Source organism: Thalia democratica, chromosome 1, assembly GCF_965202585.1.
Source record: "Thalia democratica chromosome 1, ktThaDemo2.hap1.1, whole genome shotgun sequence".
Taxonomy (NCBI): domain Eukaryota; kingdom Metazoa; phylum Chordata; class Thaliacea; order Salpida; family Salpidae; genus Thalia; species Thalia democratica.
The window spans coordinates 89,136,873-89,153,188 of NC_139165.1; the positions used below are offsets into that span (position 1 = coordinate 89,136,873).

General features: G+C 26.1%; 2 protein-coding genes across 2 annotated transcripts; both read left to right on the plus strand.

Moving 5' to 3' along the window:
- Window positions 1–1,017: 1,017 nt before the first annotated feature.
- Window positions 1,018–1,767, plus strand: LOC145840857 (kelch-like protein 23). Its single transcript, XM_082948201.1, has one exon. It carries the CDS (start codon window positions 1,018–1,020, stop codon window positions 1,765–1,767), a length of 750 nt encoding a protein of 249 aa, XP_082804327.1.
- An 11,389-nt stretch (window positions 1,768–13,156) lies between these two features.
- LOC145840868 (kelch-like protein 23) lies at window positions 13,157–13,903 on the plus strand. Its single transcript, XM_082948210.1, has one exon. The coding sequence runs from the start codon at window positions 13,157–13,159 to the stop codon at window positions 13,901–13,903; it is 747 nt and encodes a 248-aa protein (XP_082804336.1).
- Window positions 13,904–16,316: the final 2,413 nt, after the last annotated feature.

Below are 16,316 nucleotides of genomic sequence, written 5' to 3' on the forward strand. Positions count from 1 at the left end.
ACCGGATATTTTCAAAAATTTAAATAGAAATCTCTTTTTTTTTACTAGCCCCAGAATGTCTGATGTAAGTTCTAATTTTTACTTTAACTATACTTAGATGCCTTTATTTTTATTCTTCAAAACAAATCCTACAACGTTTAGCCAATACTTTTTAGTTGTGGTTGCCAAATTAGATATTGCTCGATTGGTTTAGATACTCTTATTTTCTACAAGTTTTATTACTTACCCCGGAAAATGTAGTGTACTTATTTATTGCCTTCTTACTAGTTATCACCTCCGACTTACTAAAATGCCTACGTGTCACTTATGCACAAGTATACGCTTTAGCACTTTATATGTTTTAGTTAAACTTGATATTTTTCAGATGAAAATGAGATAAAGAAAAACGAATCAATTTTAGCTTTGAAACTGGGTAAGTTTTTGCTAAATAAAGATAATAGTACGACGAAAAGCAAGTACTTCTTAGAGACAATAACTTTGAAAAATGTTACCACGTATTACAGTTTAGCTAATTTATATCAACTGTACAAAGTTGCTGAACAAACTCTTGCTTATATTGAACGTTGTTTTCAAATGGTAGCTGATACTGAAAACTTTTTACACTTAAAATTTAGTCTTGTTGCAAAAATACTTGCTAGCTCTGAGTTGAACCTTCACTCTGAAGTTGAAGTCTTTAATGCAGAAAACAGTTGGTTGAAACACAACAGTGAAGAACGTAGCAAACATGCAATAGAACTGCTATCAAAAGTTCGACTTACCTTGCTGTCAGAAGATGCATTGAGACATCTTTTGGATACAAATTCATCATTTCATGCAAACAGTAAATGTGTTGGAATATTGAATGCAGCTTTCGATTACAAGAAAAGCATTTCAAGTAACTGTTCTGAAAGTAGATATTGCAACCAAAATAAGTTTAATATAATGTTATGTGGTGGCTTTAGACTAAACTTTTGCGATGTTAGAACTGCACTTTAAATCAATGGGAGCAACTTTAATGATGTTAAAGTTCTACCTGATATGATAAATAAAAGAGAGTTTTCAAAAGTTATTTGTTTGAAAGGAGAGGTTTATATACTCGGTGGTTATGATGAAAACGTGCAAAATATAAAAAGTATTGATAAATATTCACCTTCTACTAACAAATGGACCGTAGTAGATGATATGATTGATGACCGTTGTAACTTTTGTGCATGTGCATTTATGAATAAAATATTTATATTTGGAGGTTTGTTTGAAGTAAATGATGACGGAATAAACACTAGGGCTAACACTTGTTTACAATTAGATGTCAGTGACAATAGTTGGAATACAATTACCGAAATGAAAACGCCAAGAGTAGATGCAGCTTGTGTGGTTTTTAAAGGCAACATAATAGTCTCTGGTGGAGACGTTGATTTAAATGGAGACACAAACACAGTAGAGTCATATGATGTTATTGCTGACAAATGGTCATCATTTCCTAGTATGATGCATGGTAAGTGTGGTCATAGTTTGGCTGTTGTTAGAAATTTCTTATTTGTTTTCGATGTCTACCGTTGTAAAGCTGAGGTTTTTGACAATGTTAGTAATAAATTTGTTGCTCTTAAACAAGTGCATTCTTTCGCTGATCTTGAAGCTGTATCGATAGGTAGTAAGATCATAATCATTCAAAATGAGGAAAAGCAGATACTTTGTTATGATGTTGATAAAGAGGAATGGTCTGAAGAACCGTATGAAATTACAGAACATCTAATAGGTTTCGCTTGTGCAAAAGTACCTTGGTTCTAAATTTTTTCAAGTAATGACAGTTTGAACCAGGTTTTCTCAAGCTTATTTTCATACAAAATATAAAAACAAAAAGTTGTCAACTCTCCTACATTAGTTATCGCCAATTAACCTTAACTTTCTCGTCACATTATTAATTACTTTCCGTCATGACCAATATTAGCCCCAAGGAGGATATTGCTGAATTTTTAACCTTGATCAATGAAAATTTTATCTACATTTTACTGCAGCAAATATAACTCTTTATAATGAAGCTTAATTTTAAAAAGCAGAAAGGTAAAATTTGAAATTCTTTGACTGCACTTTTATTAGATACCTTCTTTAAACCCTTTAAAGTAATTTATGCCAAATTTTTTAATTTGCTATCTATAGGAAATCCTGATTAAACCCTTTTTTTTTATACTAAAATTTTTATAACTAGATTAAAAAAATATATATATTTTAAACAAACCTTAAAAGAAATTTATATTTTAAACAGCTTTATAGTAAATTCAAACCAAAATTACCTCCTGATTAAATTTTTATAATTATCTAAACTCCACAAACGATATTTTTTGTTTAAGGGAAGTTTATTATAAATTATGTTATCGTACTTTTCTTTTGATTAACTTTCTTATTAAGTTTTCTTTAATTAATTTAACTTTATTAATAAATTGAACATTTTTGTTGTTTTAAATAAACTTATAGCTCTAAAAATGTCTCTATATCTTACCTTTAATTAGCTTACTTAATACTATTTTAGGATATACAGTATGTTGACAAAAGTGTTTACTATTAAACTGAATATTAAATATAGAAAATAAATGAACTTTTTAAAATCAATATATCTTATATAAATAAATTATAAATATATCTTTGTTTCAATAAGATTTTAACACAAATAATTATTGAATACAGACCATATGAGAAAATCGTCAAAAAATAAAATAACTTTTTTAATATTTATATGCTTAGCTGTAACTTAAGAGCTAAAATAATAAGTTAAACAGAATCAAACAACTGCTTCCAACTTTGCTAATAAACATTTTATCAACTTTACAATTGATATGATAATTTAATTGTTTAATCAAATACTTTTAAGTATTTGGTAACGGACCCGCAGACTTTATATTGCTTACTTATTAAATAATAAATTTAATTGGATGGTATATAAAAAAACCACAAATAGTTTATCTTAATTAATTTGAATAACATCGTAGGTCAATTGATTATTAGAGAAGGTTTGTGTAACTGTCGGCAACGTGATATTTATAACCAAAATACATGCGTTGCTTGCGTAAATTTTCTTTTAACTTCTTGTTAAAAATGTTTGCAAACCAAATATTAATCCTTTTTTTAATTAAAATGAAGAAAATCTTACTCTTTGTACACGTAAGTGATTTCTAGCTATTAACTTTAGAAGTTTTGCCGTCAACCAGTATTTTAAGATTTTATGCAGTAAAAAATTAATAAATTTACAAAGTGTTTTTCTACTTAGCTGGTAAATAAATATTTGAAGTTATAGTAAGATTTTATAAGTTTACAAGGTTTGACCACATACTTTTTAATATCTGGCTCGAGAAAGACTTTCATGTAAGTTTAGTTCATTTACTAATAAGTTACTTACTTAAAAAAGTATACTCGTTTTATTGAAATAAAAAAAGAATTTCTTTATTTAAAAGTGTTTTTCAAACAGTAACCTAAAGTTTAAGGAAAGTATTCTTTAAGGTCAGTGTGATATAAAACAACTGAGTCGTTATTTTTTATATAATTTTTTTCGATTTTAATTTTTTAACTATCCTTTTCCGACCCACCTAACCCAAACATGTTAAATATTAATCGGAAAAGTTTAAACAATCAAAACAAAAAAAAAACAACATGAAAAAGCTTTTATTTTTTGCTGAATCATATTTTTAACTATAGACTGATCTTAAAGTTTGATAGCCGCATTTAAAACTAAATATTCAAAATAAAACTTAATGTTTAACTTAAAACACCTGAACTAAGAACTTAACTTCAGCTAAAGAACTCACAGTTTAAAAAATAGTTGTTTTTTACTGTTTTTGTTAAACATTTGTTTGAGTACATCTGATGCAGTGTTTTCAAAACTGTTTTTGAGAACCGCCCCTTCTTTAAAAACGTTAGTCAGCCCTATTTGTTAAACTACCTAAAATATCTAGTGCAAGTTTCAAATATTGCGTCAATTATACATCAGGTCGGAAATTGTACTTAGAGGTCAGTGTGAGCTGAAAAAAGCTGAGTCATCAACCTATCAAAGCTTGTTCTTTTGATATTGATTCAATTTATACTTTTATCCCTAACCCACGTTACCAAAACATGTTAAAAAATAGTCAGAAGTTATTATAAAAAAAACAAAAATTAGTTTTCAGAAAAAATTTATTAATTACGAAAATGTTAATGTGGTTTTAACTTCAAACTTTGTATTAGTAATAATGTAATTCAAAAATATTTTCTGCTTTAAACTGAAATATTGATAACTAAACCTAATCTTTTATATAAGTTAATAAAAACTGTATTTATACGTCGTATAAGTTAATTTAATTAGAAAAAAAAAAAAAAAAAAATAAGGTGTTATTTTGTAACTGTACAGTAATTACTGTAGAAGTTTTTCTTATAAAAGTACTAATTACAATTTATTTATCAAAACAATTTAAATAAAAAATATGAATAATTTTTTTCTAGATTTGCTTTGAATTACAAAAACAAAAATTTATCAAAATTATAAAAAGTATTTACTAGTTTTGTTTTTTAAACAGATTTTTTAGGTTCTGTGGTTTAGTTTTTACAATACTTTAGATAAAAACATAGGTCCCAATAATATCTACAAGCCAATTTTTTTTTCTCTTCAAAATTATTAAAGATTTTTGAGATATAGCTTTTATAAAGTAAAAAATATAGTTATTTTTAGTAATTTAAAAATATATTCAAAAAATGTTTAACATTTTGCGAAAAATAAAAAGTGGGAAGTTGATATTAATAAGATCTACATAAACATTCATTTTATTTTTTGAAATTTATATTAGTTTTTAAGATATAGTTTTTGAATATTTTTTCAAAAACTTGAATTGTCGGAATTTGAGTTGTCCAAATTTGAATTGTCATGTAACCCTTTTAAAGATGCGTTCTAAATTATTGTTTATTTACTAAAAACTCCAAATAATAGAAAAAAATAGTTTTTCGAAAAATATAACGGATAAATGATAAATAAAATATGATGCTTTAAGTTCTTATGTGAAATCTTATGATACCACATTTTAAATTGTAAATTGAAATTGAAAAAAGTTCTCTGTAAGGTTTATTAACATGGTTAAAATTAAAACAGAACAACTTTTAAATAGTTTAAAATCTTATAATTTAAATTTTCAGAATTTTAATTACCGTGCACCCAAATAAAACTATTAAATTGCTACAATAAATGTAGATTTTTTTTAAGACATTATAAGTTGTTTTTATTAATTATTACAAAATAATTTAGTTTATTTTTATTGTAAAATTAATCATTTCAACGAAATTTAATTAAATTAAGTTGAAATGATCAAATAAGGTACAGTAACCTCTCGCATCTTTACGCACTCGTGACGTTACGCACTCTCGTTTAGTTACGCATTTTAGAATTCTAAAAAACTCAAAAAAATAAAATTTTAACTTTAGTTCCTCAAAATTCTGATGGATGAAATAAAAAAAAAGTTGTACTAACATATATTATATATATTTTTGTTCAAAAGAAGAAATCCATTACAGCGTCAAATGCACATTTTTGTAAAAGGCTATAAAACAAATTTTAATATAGACACCACACCATTTCTTAATTGTAAATAATTGTTTAACTATAAATTGTATTTGCTAAGTATAAGTCACATATAAGTAAAAATAAAGATAAAATCTACTTATTATTAAAATAGGTAAAGTTTTTTGATATATGTATAGTTTTATCTTGTGTTTTAATATTTATAAATAAAGTAAACAAATTGATAAAAGTGGGAAAGTACCCAGACAGTTTGGTTGTAGTTTTTGTTTTGGTGAAATTGCGTATTTCCCTGAGTTTTAGCTAGAAGCAATATAAAAAAACAGCTATTATAGTAAGTATATTTAGTATCTCTCGTATCTTTACGATCTCTCGTATCTTTACGCATTTTTTATTTGGACACAATGTGCGTAAATAAGCGAGAGGTTACTGTATTTAAAAATAAAATTTTGTTTTACCATTAAACTTCTTTATAAACGCTAATTAGTTGAATTACTTTATAAAAAACAACAGAGCTTTTTAAAATAAACAAGTCTTATTTAAATGCAGTTTTTATAAGTTTTTAACACAAATAAGTATTGTACACAGATCATTTGAGAAAATCGTCAAAAAATAAAAGAACTTTTTTAATATTGGTTTGCCTAGCTTTTGTTAATAACTAAAAAAAACGAGTAAAGTAGAATCAAACAACTGTTTCCAACTTCGCTAATAACAATTTTATCGATTGGACAACTGATATGACAATTTATACATTAGTCATTTACCATTAAATATTTAGTAACTGACACGCAGACTGTATATTGTACAACCAATAAACTAACAAAACTGATTGGATGGTGTAACAAAAACCACAACTTGTTCAATCTAATTTAATTTGACCAACATCGTAGGTGATTGACTGAAAGAGTAGGTTTGTGAAACATTCGGCGAAGGGTTATTTTCACCAGACATTCGATGATCGAGTAAATTTTCATTTACTTTCGCGTAAAAACTTGTGCAAATCGAAATTTAAATACTGATCTTTTTTTATCAATTTATGTCTATAGTTAGTTATGGCTTATAGCAGGGGTCGGCAAACTGCGGCCCGCGGGCCAATTGCGGCCCGCGAAGGGTAAATCTGCGGCCCGCGAGCACGTTATTTTTCTGAATGGAATGCGGCCCGCGAGAGAAAATTTTGTGGCCCGCGAGCATGTAAATGTGGCCCGCTGAGCAAAAATATATTTCAAGTTAAATTTATTTCGGTAAGTCGATTTAATTTGATTAGTTGGGTTTTAAGTCTCTGTATAACATTTAAAAATAATTAGAAGAAGATACTGCTTTTGTTAAGTAATTATCTGAAAAAAGAGTGTAAAAAGTGCTTGAATTTAATTAGTTAGTTATATAACACCTATTTATTTAATTAACTAAATGCAAATGTTTTCCATTTTGTACAAAAGTAATGAACAGTAATTAACTAAAGTGTCATTTCTTTATAGCTTAGATATTCTTTTTCAACATGTTTTAAACCAAAGTTTCTTTTATAGATTTTTTATTTGTAAATGTTATATTTTAATGTAAAAGCATTTAGAATAACATAGTAATAAGAAATAAGGTTTATTTAATTTTTGTTATTACAAATTATAATTGTTTAGAAGTTTTCTTTGCACTTAAATTAATTTGTATGCACACCAACTTAAAATGATGCTAATATTTTAAACCACTTTTTATATAATACTTTAGTTAATTTAAGTTTAGTTTATGCATAATTTTCTGACATTGTTGTTTCTAAATGTAATATCTAGATTTGTACAGACACATTTAAAACAGTATATATGACATAAATTAATAAATTTTTTTAGGTATACATTTTCATTTTTCAAACATTGTTTATGTCAAACTAAGTTAACTTTTATGCCTTGCATATCAATATACACATTTGCTGTTTTTTGGAGCTACCTATTTAATATAAACTAGGTTTAGAGATGGTAAATTTATCAAGTTTGTACATTGTTAATCCAAATAGTTTAAATTCAAGCAAATAAACAACTAAAAATTGACACACACTCATACTATCACTATTTGAAAACTTCAAATCTCAGGCCAATTAAGTCTTTTTATAATTTTTTGGCTAGAATTTTTTTTGTATACAAAAATATCAGGAATGTTTTTGTTGACTCAGGCTGGCTTTTTTGCTTGAAAGAGTGGCAAATTAAACTTATGATGTAAGTTTTGCTCAATCCACAGTGTTAGTTTGAGTTATAATATATCTTAAATTTTAAGTCTTGCAGCTGATATAATTCAAAATACTATTTATATTAATGTGTACATTTAAGTGTGAACAATCAGTGTTGCCAAAAAATTGAATACCGGAAAAGCTTTGAACTTGAAAATTTATGCTTTTAAGTTTAGGAAAAAAACTTGAATTTGAGAATTTTTGAAAAAACCTAGAATTTTAAACAATTTTTACATGTAAAGTAATGGAATTTCTATTTGACACAAAAAATTTAGCAAATAAACATTTCTTTATTAAAAATATATTAAAGTAGCTTAACAGTGTTTTTTAATATTGATATATTTTTTAAGACACTTTTTAAAATTTAACTAAACTTTGTACTAAAAATAAAAGAAGGAATTGTACTTCTAAAAACTTTGTATTTGTGCATTGCACCTTTACTTGTGAAATTTCACCGATCGGTGTGCTTCGTGTTGGAACTAAACCAAGAAATTCTACTAAAATGTCAAAGTTAGTAAAAACATCTCTAATAAAAATTCTCGGATGAGCAATAGTTTTTCTATCAGTGCTCTCATGTTTACATATTGATTAAAGTCCTAATTTGATTTATGCGACTTTATAACCTTAATGCATTTCCTAAATATAACTTTTTGATGTCGTTGAAGAAATAAACAAAAGTTTTCACTACTGCCAACATAAATTCTTTAAAAAAGTTTTCAATTATAAACGGTATCTCATTTTAAATAATAAATTTTGCTACTTTATAACTTGCCTTAACAATTTTTTCTGATAATTCTGTAGTTACTAAAGATATTTATATGTGCTTTGTTGGAACTGACTTTGGTGATTTGTTTTTTTATCGTTTCTCGCAATAAGTCCTAACTAACGTTTTTTATTTTTGTTGCTCGTCTTATATTTTACAGTTAATATTTTTAAATGCAATATTCTTATTGCAGATAAAGAGTTGCTATAATGCTAAATAAAAAATAAGTTTTTATATTTCGCTAATGACTCAATAAAGTTTTATACTTTTGTTAAAAATGTTTAAGAAAATTAATTGTCCATTCAAGCTGACTTTCACTTTTTTGGCATGTAATTTATTTACTGTTAATAACTTTCGTTATATCTTTATGTAGTGAACTTTGTTTTAACTGGGTTGCTACACAAACAGGCTATTTTAAAAGTTGGAAAACTCAGGTGTGTGTGAAAATTTTATTTCAAACACTTTAAAGAAATCTTTTAATTCCCAGAATAGTTTTAATGACTGTAGTGTAGTTTACTAATTGAAGTTTTTTCTTGTTTTCTTACACTTAGTGTACTTTTTTTAATGATGATATTTTTTACTAGGTATTTAAGCTTGATTAAAACGATTTATTAGCTTTTTTAAATTTTAATAAACTTAGGCTGGTTTGAAACAACTCAGATATTTTTGCTTTTTAAGTGGCAACAATGTAAAAGACTAGTTACTAATAAGATATTTGGTTTAATTATTCGAGAATTAATTTTGTTGAAGAATTTGTTCTAGCATTCTGGAATACAAACATGTATTAATCTTATTAAGTTAACTAAATTTTTAAATGAATGTAAACTATTTAACACGCAAAAACTTTTTTTTGAAGTAAATACTCTTAGAAATATGAAAAAAGGGTTGATAATATAACAAATATATAAAATTAACCCATAAATTGTCTTTAAAGTTTGGTTTTTATAGAGAGTTAGGTTGTAAGTAAAATTACAAAAGTATTAAGTTTAACTTATTAAGTGCTTATGACAATACATAGTTTATTAACACTTAAGTATATTAGTCAAAGAAAATTTCATTCTATCAAATATTTATTTAAGTAGGCATTTTATGTATAGCTAAAATTTTATTCTAATATATATTAATTTAAATAGGCATTCTATTAATAGCTAAAAGTCATTTAAAATGATAAGGTGAATAAAAGTAAAACTTTTTTCTAGTGTGACTAAAACTAAAAGTTTATTCAAATGTCACTAAAACTAAAACTGCGGCCCGCGAAGACTTTGTACTTTTGAAATTTGGCCCGCGACCACCAACTGCCTGCCGACCCCTGGCTTATAGTCTAACGTTTTTCTTTTTGCAGGTTTAAAATAAAACACCTTTAAAAGTTTAACATGTTTTTTTATACTTAAGATGTTGTATAATATGTATTTGTTTTTTTTTTAAGGTTAACTTTAGATTATGATTTACACTAGATATTTATGTAAATATGCTGGCTCAATATTAGTAACACAAAAGTATAGATTAAAAACAGGCAGGTAAAGATTAATGAATTTTTTTTGTGTGAGCCTTCAATAAAGAAGACAATTATCTATTTTCAACTTAATTAGTACTGTATAGAGACAAGCTAAACTTAAGTTAAACCTACATTGTTGTATATAAAAACCAAGTTTTTGTTTAAGTGTCAGTGTTTATAAAGAAGTGAAATAGTTGTAAAATAACACGATATTAAAAGTTCACATCTGGTTATTTTAACTGAAGCAGTTGTAAACTGTATTTTTCACTTAAAAAAAGTACTAAAGTAAAACCTATAAAAACAACCGAATGTTGATTAGATAAAGCATAAACAAGTAAGTAGTCTTTATTTTAAATGAAACTTGTTTACATAATCTGTTAAGGGTGCATTGCAAACTTTAGTTGTTTACGTATAATTTTATCAAAAAAATATTTACTAAGGGCAATTAAAGGCGATTGAGCAAAAGTGTATTTAATTACAGTTAAAAGTTTAAAGGGTGCACGACTATTCAAATTCGGATAACTCAAGTTCTTTAAAAAAATTTTAAGGGCCACAACTATAAAAGTAATGTTTATTTGTCAAATATAAAGACTTATAAACAATTCGCAAATCAGTCCAGGACACTAGTCAATTGTTTTTACTAGTGATTTTTTCCCTGCATCAGTAGTTACAAAAAATAAATAAACGATGGTTTATAAATCTACCAGTTTATTGCAACTTTTTGTTCAAATTAATTGCGGACAACCGTCCTTCATCAGTGAACTTTAAAACTCAGTTTTAAAATCAAATACTTTAAGCTAAAGCTCTGATTGTGCTAGTAATTATAAGTTGAAAAGATTTAAAATAGCTAAGAAAAAAAATTATATTTATGATTTTATTAAACTTGAGGCTACATGCATTTTGTTAAGAAAACCTAAGTTGTGTAAAAATATAGAAATTGATTATACTGTTTTCTTGTTTTCATAATTAGTTTTATAAGTAAATACGTATGTTTTATTTATTTTTTAGTTGTATTGTAATAAAAAGTACTTATGTATTTTTAATTACTATTTGCTCAACTATTATTACTTTTACATTGATTACCTTTTGACTATATAAACTGGATTTGAAATTTATTTCTTTTCTTAGTAAACAACTACCGAGTTAAGCACAAAACATATAATGTTATTAAATTTGAGTCTTGTGTATTTTTGAAATAAATTATTCTATCTTCTTTTAGTATGACAAGTTTTTAATCTGTATTGCATAAAGAAGAGTTTGACACAGAACATTGAAAATACATCTTAACACAATAACAATATAAACTTAGTATAGTTTTGAATAATTTATAGTTACATTAAAGTAAAAATTAGTATTTTTTATTTATACTGTTTTTTATATTTATAAAAACAAATACATCATTCCTTTATAAAATTATATCATTGAATATATGTAAGACTATTTAAATTATCTTTTAAGTAAGAAAAATTAAAACTATTTTACTGTATTTTAATTTTTTAAGATTGTTAAACTTTACATTGTGAATTTAGAATAAGTTGAAATTTTAAACAGCCATAAATACTAGTAGTTTTTCTTAAAACCCTAAATCATTGAAAATGTTAAAGATAACCGTTATTAAAGTATTGTTCATTGTATACAAAGTTTTAGTATAGATAAAAGTAACACCGTCCAGTTATGAAGAAGTTTGTTATTGAGTCAAGGGATAAAGCACAAAACCATTTTGAAGAAAATTTTTTAAATAATATCAACAAAAAAGGTTTGAATTATAAACTTTGTACATTAAAGTGTTTGTAAATGCTAAATATGATTATTAATAATAATGATTTTTGTGCTTTTTGTTTAGTAATTTTTAATATAAACTAAGTAATTTGTAAGCATATATATATTGTTATATTTAGTAGTCTTCAAAAACTTCTTAAATAACATGAAAATATACAATTATGTTCGTTTTAGTGAATAAAACATCACTAATTTATTTAAAAGGATTTTGTTTTAACGTAAACCTATTTTTTATAACCAGATATCTGAAAGTAGTTTTTCCAATTTAACTGTACAACTTACAGTTTAACTAAGATTTATTTTTAACCTTCTATAAAGGGTTGTACATTAAACAAGTCTTAAGCAGGGCTTCTCAAACTTATTTTCATTACTGGACATTTCCAAAACATTTGATAGAAATCTACTTATTTTTACTAGCCCTAGAATATCTGTTGTAAGTTATAAATTTTATTTTAACTATACTTTAGATGCCCTAATTTTTACTCTTCAAAACAAACCCTCTATGTTTAGCCTAAACGTTTTAGTTGTAGATGCCATATTAGTTATTGCCCGGTGGGTTTATATACACCTATTTTCTGCAAGTTTCATTACCTACGCCAGAAAAGATAGTGTAATTATTTATAGCCCTCATAGTAGTTATCACCCTCGACCTGTTAAAATGGTAAAGGGTAGTTTTTGCACTGCATCATTTTCGCACGAGTGTACGCTTTAGCACCTAATATGTTTTAGTTAAACTTTATATTTTTCAGATGAAAATGAGATAAAGAAAAACGAATTTATTTTAACTTTGAAACTGGGTAAGTTTTTGCTAGATAAAGATAAAAGTATGAAGACATGCCAGTACTTCGAGACAATAACTTTGAAAAACGTCACCGCGTTTTACAGTTTAGCTAAATTATATCAACTGTACAAAGTTGCTGAACAAACTCTGGCTTATATTGAACGTTGTTTTTAAATGGTAGCTGATACTGAAAACTTTTTACAGTTAAACTTTAGTCTTGTTGCAAAAATACTTGCTAGCTCTGAGTTGAACCTTAACTCTGAAGTTGAAGTCTTTAATGCAGCAAACAGTTGGTTGAAACACAACAGTAAAGAACGTAGCAAACATGCAACAAAACTGCTATCAAAAGTTCAACTTACCTTGCTGTCAGAAGATGCATTGAGACATCTTTTGGATACAAATTCATTATTTCATGCAAACAGTAAATGTGTTGGAATATTGAATGCAGCTTTGGATTACAAGAAAAGCATTTCAAGTAACTATTCTGAAAGTAGATATTGCAACCAAAATAAGTTTAATATAATGTTATATGGTGGCTTTGGACTAAACTTTTGCGCTGTTAGAACTGCACTTCAAATCAATGGAAGCAATTTAATGATGTTAAAGTTCTACCTGATATGATAAATGAAAGAGAGTTTTCAAAAGTTATTTGTTTGAAAGGAGAGGTTTATATACTCGGTGGTTATGATGAAAACGTGCAAAATATAAAAAGTATTGATAAATATTCACCTTCTACTAACAAATGGACCGTAGTAGGTGATATGATTGATGACCGTTGTAACTTTTGTGCATGTGCATTTATTAATAAAATATTTATATTTGGTGGTTTGTTTGAAGTAAATGATGAAGGAATAAACAATAGGGCTAACACTTGTTTACAATTAGATGTCAGTGACAAAAGTTGGAATGAAACCGAAATGAAAACGCAAAGAGCAGATGTAGCCTGTGTGGTTTTTGAAGGCAATATAATAGTCTCTGGTGACAACGTTGATGTAAATGATAAAACAAACACAGTAGAGTCATATGATGTTTTTGCTGACAAATGGTCATCATTTCCTAGTATGATTCATGGTAAAAGTTATCATAGTTTGGTTGTTGTTAGAAATATTTTGTATGTTTTCGATTTCTATCCTGGTAAACCTGAGGTTTTTGACAATGTTAGTAAAAACTTTGTTGCTCTTAAAAAAGTACATTCTTTCGTTGATCTTGAAGCTGTATCGATAGGTAGTAAGATCATAATCATTCAAAATGAGAAAAAGCAGATAGTTTGGTATGATGTTGATAAAGAGGAATGGTCTGAAGAACCGTATGAAACTACAGAACATCTAATGGGTTTTGCTTGTGCAAAAGTACCTTGGTTCTAAAGATTTTATTATTAATGACAGTTTAAACCAGGGTTTCTGAAGCTTATTTTCATGCTCAGTCTCTTTGCAAAAATTAAAAACAAAAAAGTTGTCCACTGTCCTATATAAGTCATCGCTAATTACCCTTAACTTTCACGTCACATTACTAATTACTTTCCGTCATGACCAAAATTAGCCCCAATGAGGATATTGCTGAATATCAAACTCTAGACAAAGCAATTTTTATCTACATTTTACTGCAGTAAATATAAGTTTTTTTTAATGAAGTTAAATTTTGAAACGTAGAAAATTAAAAATTGAAATTCTTTGACTGCACTGTTATTAAATACCCTCTTTAGACCCTTTTTTAGTTATTTCCGCCAAATTATTAGTACTGCTATATTTAGGAAATCCTGGTTAAACCATTTTTTGCTTTATAAAGATTTATAACTTGATAAAAATAAAAAAAAAATCTAAAAGAAACCTTTAAAGAAATTTATATTTTAAACAGCTTAATAGTAAAATGGAGCAAATTTAAATAAAACTCTTGATTAAGCTTTTATAATTATCTTATACTCCACAAACGCTATTTTCGTTCAAGCGAAAATTATTATAAGTTATGTTATCGTACTTTTCTTTTCGTTAACTTTCCTAACAAGTTTACTTTAAAAATTTTAACTTTCTTGATAAGTTAAGCATTTTTTTTGCTGTAAATAAACTTAAAACTCAAAAGATGTCTCTGTATTTTACTTTTAATTTGCTTACTTAAGATTATTTTAGCTCATACAGTATGTTAATAAAAATATTAACATTAAACTGCTTAAGAGTCACCAATTAGTTGAATTATTTTATAAAAAAACAGATGAGCTCTTTGAAGTAAATATATCAAAAACAAATTTAGTCATTATATAAAAATTATTAAATAAGGATTGTGTACAGACCATATGAGAAAATCTTCAAAAATAAAAGAGCTTATTTAACATTGATATGCCTAGCTTTAACTTGAGGGCTAAAATAAAAAGCAAAACATAATCATTCAACTGCTTCAACTTTGCTAATAACAATTTTACCGACTGTACAATTAATATGATATTTAAAAGTAAATGTTTAGTTATATACCATTTAATATTTGATACTGGACCCGCAGGCTATATATTGCCCAACCTATTAATAACAAGACTGATTGAATGGTATACCAATATACCACAACTTGTTTATATTAATTAGTTTGATTAGCATCGTAGGTCATTGATTATTAGAGTAGGTTTGTGCAACAGTCGGCAAGTTGATATTTTCGACCAACAGACATGCGTTGCTTGCGTAAGTTTTCTTTTAATTTCTTATTAAAACTACTGTGCAAACCAAAAAATATTCATCTTTTTTAATCAAAAAAATTAATAAAATCTTACTCTTTGTACACGTAAGTGATTTCTAGCAATAACCTTTTGAAGTTGTGCTGTTAACAAGAGTTTATACAGTAAAATAAATAAAAAAATTAACAATATTTACAAAGTTTTTACTATACTTAGCTGCTAAATTCATATTTTAAAACTATTTATGTTTACGCTTAAAAAGTTATAGTAAGATTTTATAAATATACAAGGTTTGACAAAATACCTTCAAATTTCTGGCTCGAGAAAGACTTTCATATAAGTTTAGTTCGTTAACTCGTAAGTTACTTAAAAAAGTGTATTTGTTTCAGTAAAAAAACAATAGCATTAACATTTAAAAATGTTTTACAAACAGTAACCGAAAATTTAAGGAGGCTATGCTTAAAGATCAGTGTGATTTAAAGAAAGCTGAATCAGCATTTTTTGAATATTTTATATTAAAATTAATTTTTTATTTATCCTTTTTCCTGACCCACCTTACTCAAACATTTTAGATATTAATAAAAAAAGTTTAAAAAATCAAAATTAAAACCAACATGAAAAAAAGCTTTTTTTTGTTGCTGAACCACCTTTTTAAATCTTATAATGACCTTTAAGTATACTACTATTCCCATTTAAATTTAAACATTTAAATAAAATTAATGTTTAACTAAAACATCTGAACTAAACAGCTTAACTTCAGATAAAGAACTAATAGTTTAAGATATATCTTTTTGTACAATTTTGTAAAAATTTGAAGCAAGGTTTTCCAAACCATTTTGAGAACTGCGCTAACTTAAAAAAAACTTAGTCAGTCTTCTTCGTTAACCTACCCAAACCATGTAGTGTAACTTTCAAATCTTCCATCAATTATACCTTAGACTTAAAATTGTACTTAGAGATCAGTGTGAACTTAGTCATCAACTTTTCAAAGCTTGTTTTGATTTATTTTGTTTTAATTTATAATATTATCTGTAACCCACGTTACCAAAACATTAAGAATTAGTAAAAAATTTAATTAAAAGAAATAACATTTAAAATAACATGAAATAATTTTTCATATG

Bases quoted from the DNA above. Each gene is read 5' to 3' on its own strand.
- LOC145840868 (XM_082948210.1), top strand. From the start codon at position 13,157: ATGATAAATGAAAGAGAGTTTTCAAAAGTTATTTGTTTGAAAGGAGAG.
- LOC145840857 (XM_082948201.1), top strand. From the start codon at position 1,018: ATGATAAATAAAAGAGAGTTTTCAAAAGTTATTTGTTTGAAAGGAGAG.